At 38.6% G+C, this 12,532-nt stretch overlaps 1 protein-coding gene across 2 annotated transcripts in view; it reads right to left on the bottom strand.

Moving 5' to 3' along the window:
- rttn (rotatin) overlaps positions 1-12,532 on the bottom strand; it is a 54,466-nt gene that overhangs the window by 28,452 nt on the left and 13,482 nt on the right. For both annotated transcript variants that reach the window (XM_026201027.1, XM_026201026.1), the window contains exons 20-26: positions 12,260-12,348; positions 11,421-11,538; positions 9,370-9,466; positions 7,093-7,158; positions 6,736-6,927; positions 5,710-5,949; positions 4,677-4,821 (exon numbers count right to left, since the gene is read on the bottom strand). In XM_026201027.1, the coding sequence (XP_026056812.1) occupies positions 4,677-4,821; positions 5,710-5,949; positions 6,736-6,927; positions 7,093-7,158; positions 9,370-9,466; positions 11,421-11,538; positions 12,260-12,348 (947 nt within the window). The remainder of the gene's footprint in view (positions 1-4,676; positions 4,822-5,709; positions 5,950-6,735; positions 6,928-7,092; positions 7,159-9,369; positions 9,467-11,420; positions 11,539-12,259; positions 12,349-12,532) is intronic.

The raw sequence follows: 12,532 nt of genomic DNA, 5'->3' as shown, positions 1-12,532 counted from the left end.
TACTTAACAATGAGATCTGCCAATTATGGCCCTCGGCTACCTCCAGATTCAGCTGAACACAATTTGATGAAACCAACCTCATCCTCATCTGCCATAGGAATGGCACTAAAAAACAGCAGCTTTATTACAAAATCCTTAGTCGGCATCACTAGAAATCAAATTCCTTCATATTTATTTTGAAACAAATTTACACAACATGGACTAAGTAGATTTTTACACTTTCTGAAGAAATCATGAAACTTACACAATTTAACAATTTGTTAAAAGTCTGACAAGAATTACATTTTCAAGGACCCATCTACATATATACAGTCTTGTTCAAAATAATAGCAGTACAATGTGACTAACCAGAATAATCAAGGTTTTTAGTATATTTTTTATTGCTATGTGGCAAACAAGTTACCAGTAGGTTCAGTAGATTCTCAGAAAACAAATGAGACCCAGCATTTAGGCTCTTAAGGCTGTGCAATTGGGCAATTAGTTGAATTAGTTGAAAGGGGTGTGTTCAAAAAAATAGCAGTGTGGCATTCAATCACTGAGGTCATCAATTTTGTGAAGAAACAGGAGTGAATCAGGTGGCCCCTATTTAAGGATGAAGCCAACACTTGTTGAACATGCATTTGAAAGCTGAGGAAAATGGGTCTTCAAGACATTGTTCAGAAGAACAGCGTACTTTGATTAAAAAGTTGATTAGAGAGGGGAAAACCTATAAAGAGGTGCAAAAAATGATAGGCTGTTCAGCTAAAATGATCTCCAATGCCTTAAAATGGAGAGCAAAACCAGAGAGACGTGGAAGAAAACGGAAGACAACCATCAAAATGGATAGAAGAATAACCAGAATGGCAAAGGCTCAGCCAATGATCACCTCCAGGATGATCAAAGACAGTCTGGAGTTACCTGTAAGTACTGTGACAGTTAGAAGACGTCTGTGTGAAGCTAATCTATTTTCAAGAATCCCCCGCAAAGTCCCTCTGTTAAAAAAAAGTCATGTGCAGAAGAGGTTACAATTTGCCAAAGAACACATCAACTGGCCTAAAGAGAAATGGAGGAACATTTTGTGGACTGATGAGAGTAAAATTGTTCTTTTTGGGTCCAAGGGCCACAGGCAGTTTGTGAGAGGACCCCCAAACTCTGAATTCAAGCCACAGTACACAGTGAAGACAGTGAAGCATGGAGGTGCAAGCATCATGATATGGGCATGCTTCTCCTACTCTGGTGTTGGGCCTATTTATCGCATACCAGGGATCATGGATCAGTTTGCATATGTTAAAATACTTGAAGAGGTCATGCTGCCCTATGCTGAAGAGGACATGCCCTTGAAATGGTTGTTTCAACAAGACAATGACCCAAAACACACTAGTAAACGGGCAAAGTCTTGGTTCCAAACCAACAAAATTAATGTTATGGAGTGGCCAGCCCAATCTCCAGACCTTAATCCAATTGAGAACTTGTGGGGTGATATCAAAAATGCTGTTTCTGAAGCAAAACCAAGAAATGGGAATGAATTGTGGAATGTTGTTAAAGAATCATGGAGTGGAATAACAGCTGAGAGGTGCCACAAGTTGGTTGACTCCATGCCACACAGATGTCAAGCAGTTTTAAAAAACTGTGGTCATACAACTAAATATTAGTTTAGTGATTCACAGGATTGCTAAATCCCAGAAAAAAAAAATGTTTGTACAAAATAGTTTTGAGTTTGTACAGTCAAAGGTAGACACTGCTATTTTTTTGAACACACCCCTTTCAACTAATTGCCCAATTGCACAGCCTTAAGAGCGTGCATATCATGAATGCTGGGTCTTGTTTGTTTTCTGACAATCTACTGAACCTACTGGTAACTTGTTTGCCACGTAGCAATAAAAAATATACTAAAAACCTTGATTATTCTGGTTAGTCACATTGTACTGCTATTATTTTGAACAAGACTGTATATATATATATATATATATATATATATATATATATATATATAGTAGATTTTCATTAAAAATTATGTTTTAATAATCTTTTAGTAGTAGTAGTAGTAGTAGTAGTAATATCATCACATTAATATATTTTCTCACAGTTTCTTTAAGTTAAACCCAACTTTTATTTTGATGGTATGCTGTGAAGACCTTTAAGTTTATTTGTTTATATGATATTAATATTTTTTTCTTCTCAAAAGAAATGGTAAAATGCTCATGAAGTGACACTCAAAGCAGTTCTAGAGATTATGTGTTCCTGTACTCATATATTTAAGATGGCAAATCCTGAAAACGCAGCGAGTATCTTTAGCGTTTCAGTATGTGTGTCGTAAAAGAAACCACATGTCTGCATCAATCATTCACACAGGGACACAGAACATGGATTATATTTAAATGGTATTTTGTAGGGGTGTAATGATTCACACGTTTTCTCGATGCATCGATTACAAACCCTGAGGATTCATATGCATTGATCTTGAAACATTATTTTTGAATCGTGAATCACCGATCTCGAACAGTAATCGAACAGTAATGAATTGCGGTTTCTATAGCGATGCAATGCTTTTAAAAAATATATACACATTAAATTACTACAAGCGCGAATTAATGGAGACCTTGAAGGGTGTTCGTGAACCGTGTCTCTTATTTGTCCTTCACGCGCGCCACTATTACTGCCCGAGACTGTCAGGATTGCGCTCGCGCTCCATTCTTCTCTGATGCAGCTGATGTGTGATCTCTCCTCAGGACTTGTGGCCAGTAATACTAAAGTGACGTAGCTTTTCTTTTCTGTAGTTTGTCAATGGCTCTCTCCTTCTTACCGACGGCGTTACCTGAGCAGTCGAAAGCTGCGTATTTACTGCATGGACGGAGCAGAATTGTAAGTGTGTAAATCATATGGAAAGTTCAATTGAATGATAAATGTGTTGTAACAATGCTGATGAAGCTAATGTATGAAGGAAACTGTTAAAATAACAAAGCGTTAACAACCTTGAAATAAGAGCGCAAGGTTTACCTGATAATCAGATTCATGAAAGTAGCATTTATTGCTTTAGCAGTGTATTTGATTTCTTACAGCATATTAAAAATAATTATAAAAGAAGAGAAATTCTTGTAAAAAAATAAATAAAAATTATATATGTACAAATATACCAACTGATGTAAGCATGAAGTATACATTCTATTTTAAACAAACCAACATGTTTCTGTACCTTGTAAGGAACTTGGTCAGTGGTATATAAGCTATGGTCACTGTTAAAGCTTTAGAGAAACTGAGAAACGGAGAAACGGAGAAAGAACATACAGCTGGCAAAGACAACAAGTTTCTCTCCTATGCCTGATACATATGTCAATAAAGATTTTGACAAGGCAACTGGTATTCGGCCCTGTGATTAAATTGTAAGGGGACAAGATTAATTTTGGATCAACACCTATGAATCGTGAATCAAAATCGCTGCCTTCCCAAAGATTCACAGCACAAGTATTTTGTGTCTTAATAGTCACAGACACAGTCCATATCACATTTTGATTTAATGTACTTACCTACTTTTGCTTTATTCTTTCAAAATTTGACAAATTCTATGACCTTTTGCGATACACAATAAATTTCATTTGTAAATTCCAGCCACATTTTCTGTACTCGGAAATCATAGGGGCCTACATGGGGTTCTCTAGTCAATTGCTAGGATGTTCTAGTGATTTCTATAATGCTTTAAATGGCTGATATGGCATAGCAATGATGTTGTGGGTGTTTGACATGGCATGTGGTTTCTCAGTTCAGTGTTTTTCTAGTATTATTTATAAACTATTGTCTTTATTAATATTTTGAATTGGCTTTTATTACTTTTACAGTGTTTATTTTAATTTTATGTGATGGCCATTTTTTCACTTTTTGTCAGTTTGTTGTTTAATATTTCTATTGAGCTTTAATTTATTTTCATTTCAGTTTCTGTACTATTAGTTACGGTAATCAAACATTTTTCTCAGCTTTATTATATTTACAATCAACAAAAATTATTTTAATAGATTTAGTTATGAATATCTGCACTTGCAGGTGGTTGCTAGAACATTCAAAAGTAACAGCATGCTCCTCCTCATTAAGCTGCACGATTTGACCAATCATTCGTGTCCGAAGCTCTAATGATGCAGGATGGGTTACATTTTAAAATTTGGTGCAAAAGAATATTAATAAGCATGTGCTTGCTTTAACAGGCACTATAAAAAAAGCACTGTAGTGCCTGTGTTTCATTTAGACAGCACAGATGTTGGAGAAATACTCCAGCGACTGTGGATGCTCTCTGCATTTCTCCACCTCCCCCACCAGGCTTTTCATCAAACCCAGCGTTCTGTCAGGCATCAAGGCAGGTTTGTTTGCATGCATACACATTAATGCAAGGTAAGACAGGAAGAGACTTAAGAAATATAGCCACTCATCCCCAGTGTGAGAAACAAAAACAATGACTGCTGATGAATGTCTCTCCGTTACAAGAGTTAATACGATATTAATGTATTTGTATTGCTCCGCAGTGTGATTTATTTCAGCTTTTCTTAATAAATTCAGCACACTATGAATCTGAGGCAGGAGGGCAAACTAATTTAATTACCAAGGTACAATAAGTCTCTTTATTGTTTTACGAGGTCTCCAAAGTAATCTCGGAGAAATGCAGGCACTCATTTATAACAGATTCAAGACAGCTGTGGTTTATTCAGGAATACCTGGTTTAGGAGTAATTCTAAGAGCCACTTTAAGTCCTGGTGGTCCAGTTCAGACTGGTTCTGCTTGAAGAAGGTGTTGAGGAATGACACAATGTCCACCAAGAGCCTCTCATCTTGACAGCAAGCTGGACGAACCATCAGAAATCTGTCAGGTTAATAAAAACGGTTTACCTTAACACTCAAATGTTTGGGGTTGGTAAGATGTTCAATGTTTTTGAGAGAATTCTCTTACCAAGGCTGCATTTATTTGATTAAAAATACATTAAAACCGCTATACTGAGAAGTATTGTTACAATATGCATCATATTCTATATATTTCTCAATGTTCAAAGGGTAAAAATATGTCTTACATGTGTATAATATTTTTTTAAATGGTTATTGCAAAATATTTAAAATTTCACTTTAGACTGAGTGCATTCTATGGTTAAATACATGCACAATTTATTGCACTCCATTGTTTTATACTACATTTATGCTACTAAGATTTTTTTTTATATTAAATTTCATATGCTCGCCAGGTTGCATGCATTTGATAAAATCATCACAGTTTAAAAGAGGATCTTTCAGAAATCATTCAAATATGCTGTTTCGGTGCTCAAGAAACATGAAACATTATCAGTTGTGCAGAAACCATGATACTTTTTTTACAGGATTCTTTGATATATAGAAAGTTCAAAAGAACAGCATTTATTTGATAGACAAGTCTTTTGTCACATTATAAATGTCTTTACTCTCACTTTTGATCAATGTAATGTATCTTTGCTGAACAAAAGAATGAATTTCTTAAAAAAAAAAAAAAATCTGAACTTAACATTTGAACATTACTATATAAAGTTGTAGCACAAGCTTTATTTTGCCAAAGACAAAACATGGTTCCGTTTTGTGTCTGATTGTGTCCGCTCATTCATTGTTTACCGCTGTTATATGCTGGTGCACTCCATCAGGCTCATGCAAAGTCAAGCCTGGTGATCACAAATCACCAATCTAGAGGTGCAGGAAAACAAATCAATAGAGCACCACACAGAGAGCTTACCTCTCTACAGCGTTGTGCCAGCTCAGGGTTTGCAGGATGGTCTTGTTGCTCTGGGCGGTGGATTTGAGTGCAAGGCGGTCTGTGAGGAGGTACAGGTGCATTCTGGTCATGGCAAAGGTCACGGTGCTGTGGGAGCTCGCGTCCTGTACCTTGTGAACACAGTCATGTAACCCGGACTTTAAGTTGCTTATTCTTAAGACCACCGCCTGAGATTCGGACAGCACTAGTTCACCATGAAACCTTAGAAGTAAAAAATGAGGGTTAAAGCCAGAAAACATTAAGCCATTCAGAATGAATTTGTCTGATTCCTTTTTGCAGTTTTACACAGATGGTCACCATGAACTGTTGATGTATTACAAAGTGTTACATAAAGATTCTTCAAAATAAATAAATACAAGTTTCCTTCCACAGATAAATAACATCATACAGGTTTGGGATGACAGTTTATAAATGACAGTATATTTCTTTAAGGAGGTCAGACAAGTTAACTGCCAGCAGATCTGTAATCATTTTAATCTTGGTAACAAAACAACAGCTGCTGCATATTAAAATGACGTTTATCCTTAAACATAAATTGTACACTGCTAAAGTTTCTGAACTGTTCAACAAAGAAAGCGATCTATCTCCACTCTAAAGATAATCCAGATTTACTACACAAAACTTCTAATGCTCAAAACAATTTTAGTGCTTAAAAACAAATAAAACATTTTTAAACGGTCACTTTTTAAAACGGATTAGCTAACATTAACTTACAATGAGCAATATGTTTTTAAAGCATTTATTAATCAATGTTAATGTTAGTCAGTAAAATATAATTGTTCACTGTTTGTTCAAATTAGTTTACACTGCATTAATTAAGCAAATGCAACTTTTGATTTTAAAATGTATTCAGAAATGTTGAATTTGTTATGTCGACATATTAACATATGCTGTAATATTAACTAATGTTTACAAATGGAACTTATTGTACAGTGTTACAAATTAAATTAGATTTTCAAAATCTCTGAAAACCCAAATCCAACTTACTCGGGTACATCACTCCTAAAACCCCTCAGATGCTCTAGCAGTCCATCAATCCCAGAATGCCATGCTGTGTTCCAGGTGATCTGCAGTGTTTCCCAGGCAGGCTTCAGACTCAGCAGGTCTGAGTGTGGAGGAAGAACTGAACAGTAGGGACTCACTGAATGGTGTGAAGGAGCTTGAAACGGCAGATTATACCTGTGAGAAATCATGAGATAATCCATTTTATACACGATCTGTCAAATAATAGTTAACTCACCATTTAATTTACCCATGACAACTCTGAAAGTAAGGTTATGGTGAAATTTAACAGCCATTTTTTTTTTAATGCACAGCAGGAATGTCGTAATGGATGCGATTTACCTTCGTATAATGACAGCAGGCAGTGAGAAGGAAGACAGGCCTGTGTCTGGGCCAGCTTTATCAGTCCTGATCAGGAAACAAAGATGTTGAAATGGAACGTGAGCCAAAGCATTCAGATTTTTATGCGTTTCTGTCTATATAATGAAAGTCATTAAAGTCCAAAACAACAATGCACCCCACTTAATTAAATTTTTTGGGTGAAGTATAAGTACATTTCCTTTCATTTACTCACTCTCATCCAGACCAACAAATATGTAGATGAGATTGCTTCATCATCAGAACAAATTTGGAAAAAATGTGCATTACATCACTTGCTAACCAATGGATCCTCTGCAGTGGATGGGTGCCATCAGAATGAGAGTTCAAACAGCTGATAAAAACATTGCAATCACAAGATCTTGTGAAGTGAAAAGCCGCATGCTTGTAAGAAACAAACAACAATCATGAAGACATTTTAAACTTCAAACCATTGCTAATCCAGGAGAGAAATATGCACAGATCAAGCACCATTTACAGGTGAAAATAGTCTAAAACAGTACAAAACAAATACGTCAGATTTGGATTACGGATGAAAGAAGCAACAGTTTACCGTTAAAAGACCTTAATAATGAATTTGCTTCTTGCAAACATATGTTATATAGTAATTGATGGTCTGGAGACGTGTGTGTAACAATACAAAACTCCATACTCATCGGGAAGAAGGAGGCGGGAACCGGCGCACAATCAAATGAAGACTTTAATGCCAAAAATAAACACAAAACAGCGCGACAGCCCCTCACAGCGACTGACGCGCACAAATAAAAAGCAAACACATAAAATAATATCCCAGGCCTGGTCCTCTCTCGTCCTTCACGGTCGTCACTCCAGTTTTATATCCTTCCATCTCCTACGTGGGACTCGATACTGGCGGTGGGGCGCAGGTGAAGCTCATCTCCAATCACTACACCTGGCCTCACTCCTCGTTCCCACGCCTCTCGGCCCCGCCCCACTCGCCACATACCCCCATCGCCCCTCGCAGGCCGGGGGGTACCCTCGAGACTGCGCTCTACTCCCCCCCCCCCCCCCCTTCCCTCCGGGGAGACCGCTCACGGGGACCTGCAGGAACCTGGGGGTAGGACAGACAAGGCGAGAGAAAAGGAGATGGAAGGAGGAGCGACAAGGACGAGAGAGGGGAGAGAGGGAAAAAAAAGAAAAAAAAAAATCCGGTTCCCAGACGCACTGCTGCTCGGCCCTCCACCGGCTGGGTGATCTCCTCCACGGTGCCCGGCGGTGGCACTGGACGGCCCTCGGCGGACGGCACGACACTCCTCCGCCGCCCGGTGGACGGCGACGGCTCCTCCGATTTTGGGCAGCGGCAGGAGTCCCCCGTTCCCTGCCCCTCCGGATTCCGTCACGGAGGCGGCAGGCTCCGGCCCCCTGGCGAACGGCGCCGACTCCTCCGCTCCCTCACGGACGGCAGCCGCCCCTCCATATCGTGGGCGGTCGGCAGCGAGCTCGCCCGTCCCCGGCAACTCGCTCCAGCCCACCGCCTCGAGCGTCCATGGCGGCACATACCTCGCCTGCTCGAGGGCACCGCGGATTCACCACAGCGGCGAGGGATCTTCAGCAGCGCGTCCCTCCTTCTCCCGGGTTTCGGCACCACTGTAACAATACAAAACTCCATACTCATCGAGAAGAAGGAGGTGGGAACCGGCGCACAATCAAATGAAGACTTTAATGCCAAAAATAAACACAAAACAGCGCGTCAGCCCCTCACAGCGACTGACGCGCACAAATAAAAAGCAAACACATAAAATAATATCCCAGGCCTGGTCCTCTCTCGTCCTTCACGGTCGTCACTCCAGTTTTATATCCTTCCATCTCCTACGTGGGACTCGATACTGGCGGTGGGGCGCAGTTGTAGCTCATCTCCAATCACTACACCTGGCCTCACTCCTCGTTCCCACGCCTCTCGGCCCCGCCCCACTCGCCACAGTGTGTTACTTGTGAATTATTGCAATGCTTTAATCAGCTGTTTGAACTCATTTCTGACGGCACCCATTCACTCCAGAGGATCCACTGGTGTGCAAGTGATGCTATGATAAATCTCTCCAAATCTGGTCCGATAATGGCCTACGGTTGAGTACATTTTCAGCTAATTTAAAGTTAAAGAAATCACTGCTTCATAATTATGAGAAGGTCATCAGTTAAGGTTTTGTTTACTGACAGGGTTGAAATGCAACTGGCTGCAGATATTTTACATATAGACACACAGAAAGTCAAACAAAGAAAACATACCAAACATCCATTCTTGCTATTTCATCAAACAGCAGAATGCACATCAATGCGGCAGCCTCGCTCACATCACCCTGCTTCTCCTTTATCAACAGAGAAGCTTAAGACGACGAAACAAAAGAAGTCAAATTACAAGGAGAGCAATCATTTAAATGCACAAAGATGTCAAAGCAGGAATCGTACACACACACGCATATATACACACATTAAAAATGGTTATTTGTGGCATGGTAGCTTGAACGGCTACATCCTGAGAGCAAGGTAAAATAAAACATGAAAACAAAACTATGACAGGGAAAGCAACAACTCATCAATTATATATGTTAAAGCTAAACAAAACCAAAAGGGCCAGAAAAACTAATTTTACATCACCATACTTTAGGCGATCACAAACATTCAGCAATAGCAAACTGGTGAGCTCTTCACTAGGAAATGCTTGTAAATGTCAGAACGTGGAGCATGCATATAAACTGCATTTGCCATTTGTGCAGTGTTCTAGACTAGAGAACTGGAAGAAGAGTGTCAACAGCTCTGCATTTTCAGCAGTAAATATAAAAATAAACAAAGTGTGCAATTACGTGCGGCAATTACAGGGATGGTTCACCCAAAAATGAAATTACCCCATGATTTTCTCACCCTCAAACCATCCCAGGTGTATATTACTTTCGTCTTTCAGATGAATACAATTATTATATTATGTTATATTAAACATTTCCTGGCTCTTCCAAGCTTTATAATGGCAGTAAATAGTGTTTGAGATTTTGAAGCCAAAATTCTTTTTAACATCCATCATAAAAATGACTAAACACGAATCTGGGGACAATTCTTAATATAACTCTGATTGTATTTATATATGAAAGAATAACGTCATACATCTAGGATGGCTTTAGGGTGAGCAAATCATGGGGAAATTTTCATTTTTGAGTGAAATATCCCTTTAAATCAAATTGACCTTACTCTTTGGAGTGTTACAAGCTCTTGGTGCATTAATAAGATCTGTAAAGTTGCAAAGACTAAAGTCTCAAATCCAAAGTTTATCAAAGTTAAGACTCTGCCACGCCCCCCTAAAATGGCTTTTTCAAACACGCCCACACATATCTACATCACTATGTGGATATATTTGCGTAATGCCGCCCAAATGTTCACACAAAGAAAGAAAGTGTGGTTTCAGTAACCACAGTTAGTGTTGAAGCAGCCATGTCAGGGAGATGCTGTGTGTATCTAGGCGAAAGCAAAAGCACTTTATTTGGCTAGAAGATCTGTTGCTTATAACTATTGATCAGTATGTGTTGCTAACTTCAAACTTTGCTTAACCACTTAGGGCATGGTGGGAATTAAGTTGTGTTTTAAACATTTTGTTTGAAATGGTTATGAAATTCAAAAATCTAATTACTCATATTTATACATTTTGATGTGCAGGTGGTCTAAGCTAATATTTGCCTTCATTAATATTTTTTTAAATATTTTTTATCAGCTAGTTTAATGACATTTTGATCAGCAGGTGATGCTGTCACCAGTAAGACATAATGGAAATGACATCTACCAAATATCGGTTTAATAAGAAAATTAATTAAACATTTTCTCACTGTTTATAATTATCCATGCCATCAAATGCTGAAAATTATTTTTTTTGCCATTAAAACAGTAAATAACATTTTAAAATATATTCAAAATAAACACTTATTTTAAAAACAATAATAATATTACAATATTACTGTATTTTTGATCAAACAAATTCAGCCTTGGTGAGCGTAAAATACTTATTTTTTTAAACTTACAAATGTCAAAAATTAGTAGTGACTGAAATACAGTAGTGACTGCACTACTGAATTATGAACTGTTGTTGGCGCTAGAGTGACTGAGAGAATGACCCAAAATTGGCACTATGAACATTGAAATCCTTCCTAATCAATGTACCAAAGTGGCCGACATAAACTCCAACAGAACGAAAAATAACAGCTATAAAAGGTGCCTACAAAACTTTGGTGCTTGGGACTAATTATCTATGGTAAACTGAATGAATTAAGGTCTGAGGGATGTTTTGCGGGCCGTACCTCTGAGCAGCATGATGAGAAGAGACGTCTGCTGAGCCACACTGTGACGCAGGGAGGGGTCTGCAAACAGCAGCTTCCTCAGCATGCATATGCTGGGCTCCAACAAGCAATCCACGCTCTGCATAATGAATAAAAACCTGAATTCAAAACCTTCTTGTGTCAATAGATCCCATAGATAAGGCACAAGACACGAGTTGCAAAGGTCTGGGCTTCTTGGAAGTACGGAATAAAATAAAGTGAGATAATTAAAGAAGTTTAAATAATCATAAGAAGAACTTTCACACTCCGTTAAACCTAGGGAAAACCACATCCGAGATAAACTACCGAAGTGCTAAGTTGTTTAGAAAGGTGTTATCCCACTGGTGCTGCCTTGCTAGTGGTAAAAGTCATAACAAGTCATCATGATTGAGTCTAGAAGTGTTTACACAGTCAACAAAATCACGAACCCAGTCATAACATTCACAGTAAGACTACCACACAACAGAAACTTAGCCTCAAAGCCAAGGCAAGCAGTCAAAACAAACAGCCAAAGCAAAGTCACAATTGACATAAACAGCACTAACTAGGCATGGCAAATGGAGGCGACATATTGGATTCTGCTCGTGGCATAATTGCCAGACATTTCGGTGTGTAATTTTCACTAATTAGTCACATTAGCTGGCCGGAATACTTGACAAAGCTGGCAGCTTTCAGCCTAGGGATGTACAGATCATGCAATAGATGTGAACTACTGACTCACTCTTGACTGACACCATTAACTGAAGCATCATGCCCAGGCACCAGTTTCCCGATTTCATTCATGATAAAAGGCGCACGAAACAAAAGAGAATGAGGATTACCGCCACACTGTTGTTGACACACTCCGTGATGAAAGATATGAGCTTGTCTGATAAACCCAAGGCCTTCAGCACAGCATGCATTGATGAATCTAAAGAACAACATAATGAAATATAAATCAAGACTGGCTTTGTTTTGAGCACATGTTGAATTATTTTATCTGCTTTGTCAATTTATGTTTCAGAGATAAAACACTTGCTTCAAAACACTTAAAATTGGTTTGTGAGGTGTTTTGAGAAAAATGAAGCTCACTCAGAAAAGACAACACGTTTAAT

This window comes from Carassius auratus, chromosome 24, assembly GCF_003368295.1.
Source record: "Carassius auratus strain Wakin chromosome 24, ASM336829v1, whole genome shotgun sequence".
NCBI lineage: Eukaryota > Metazoa > Chordata > Actinopteri > Cypriniformes > Cyprinidae > Carassius > Carassius auratus.
Note: the sequence above shows the minus strand (reverse complement) of the source record. Positions and strands in the feature narration are given on the sequence as shown.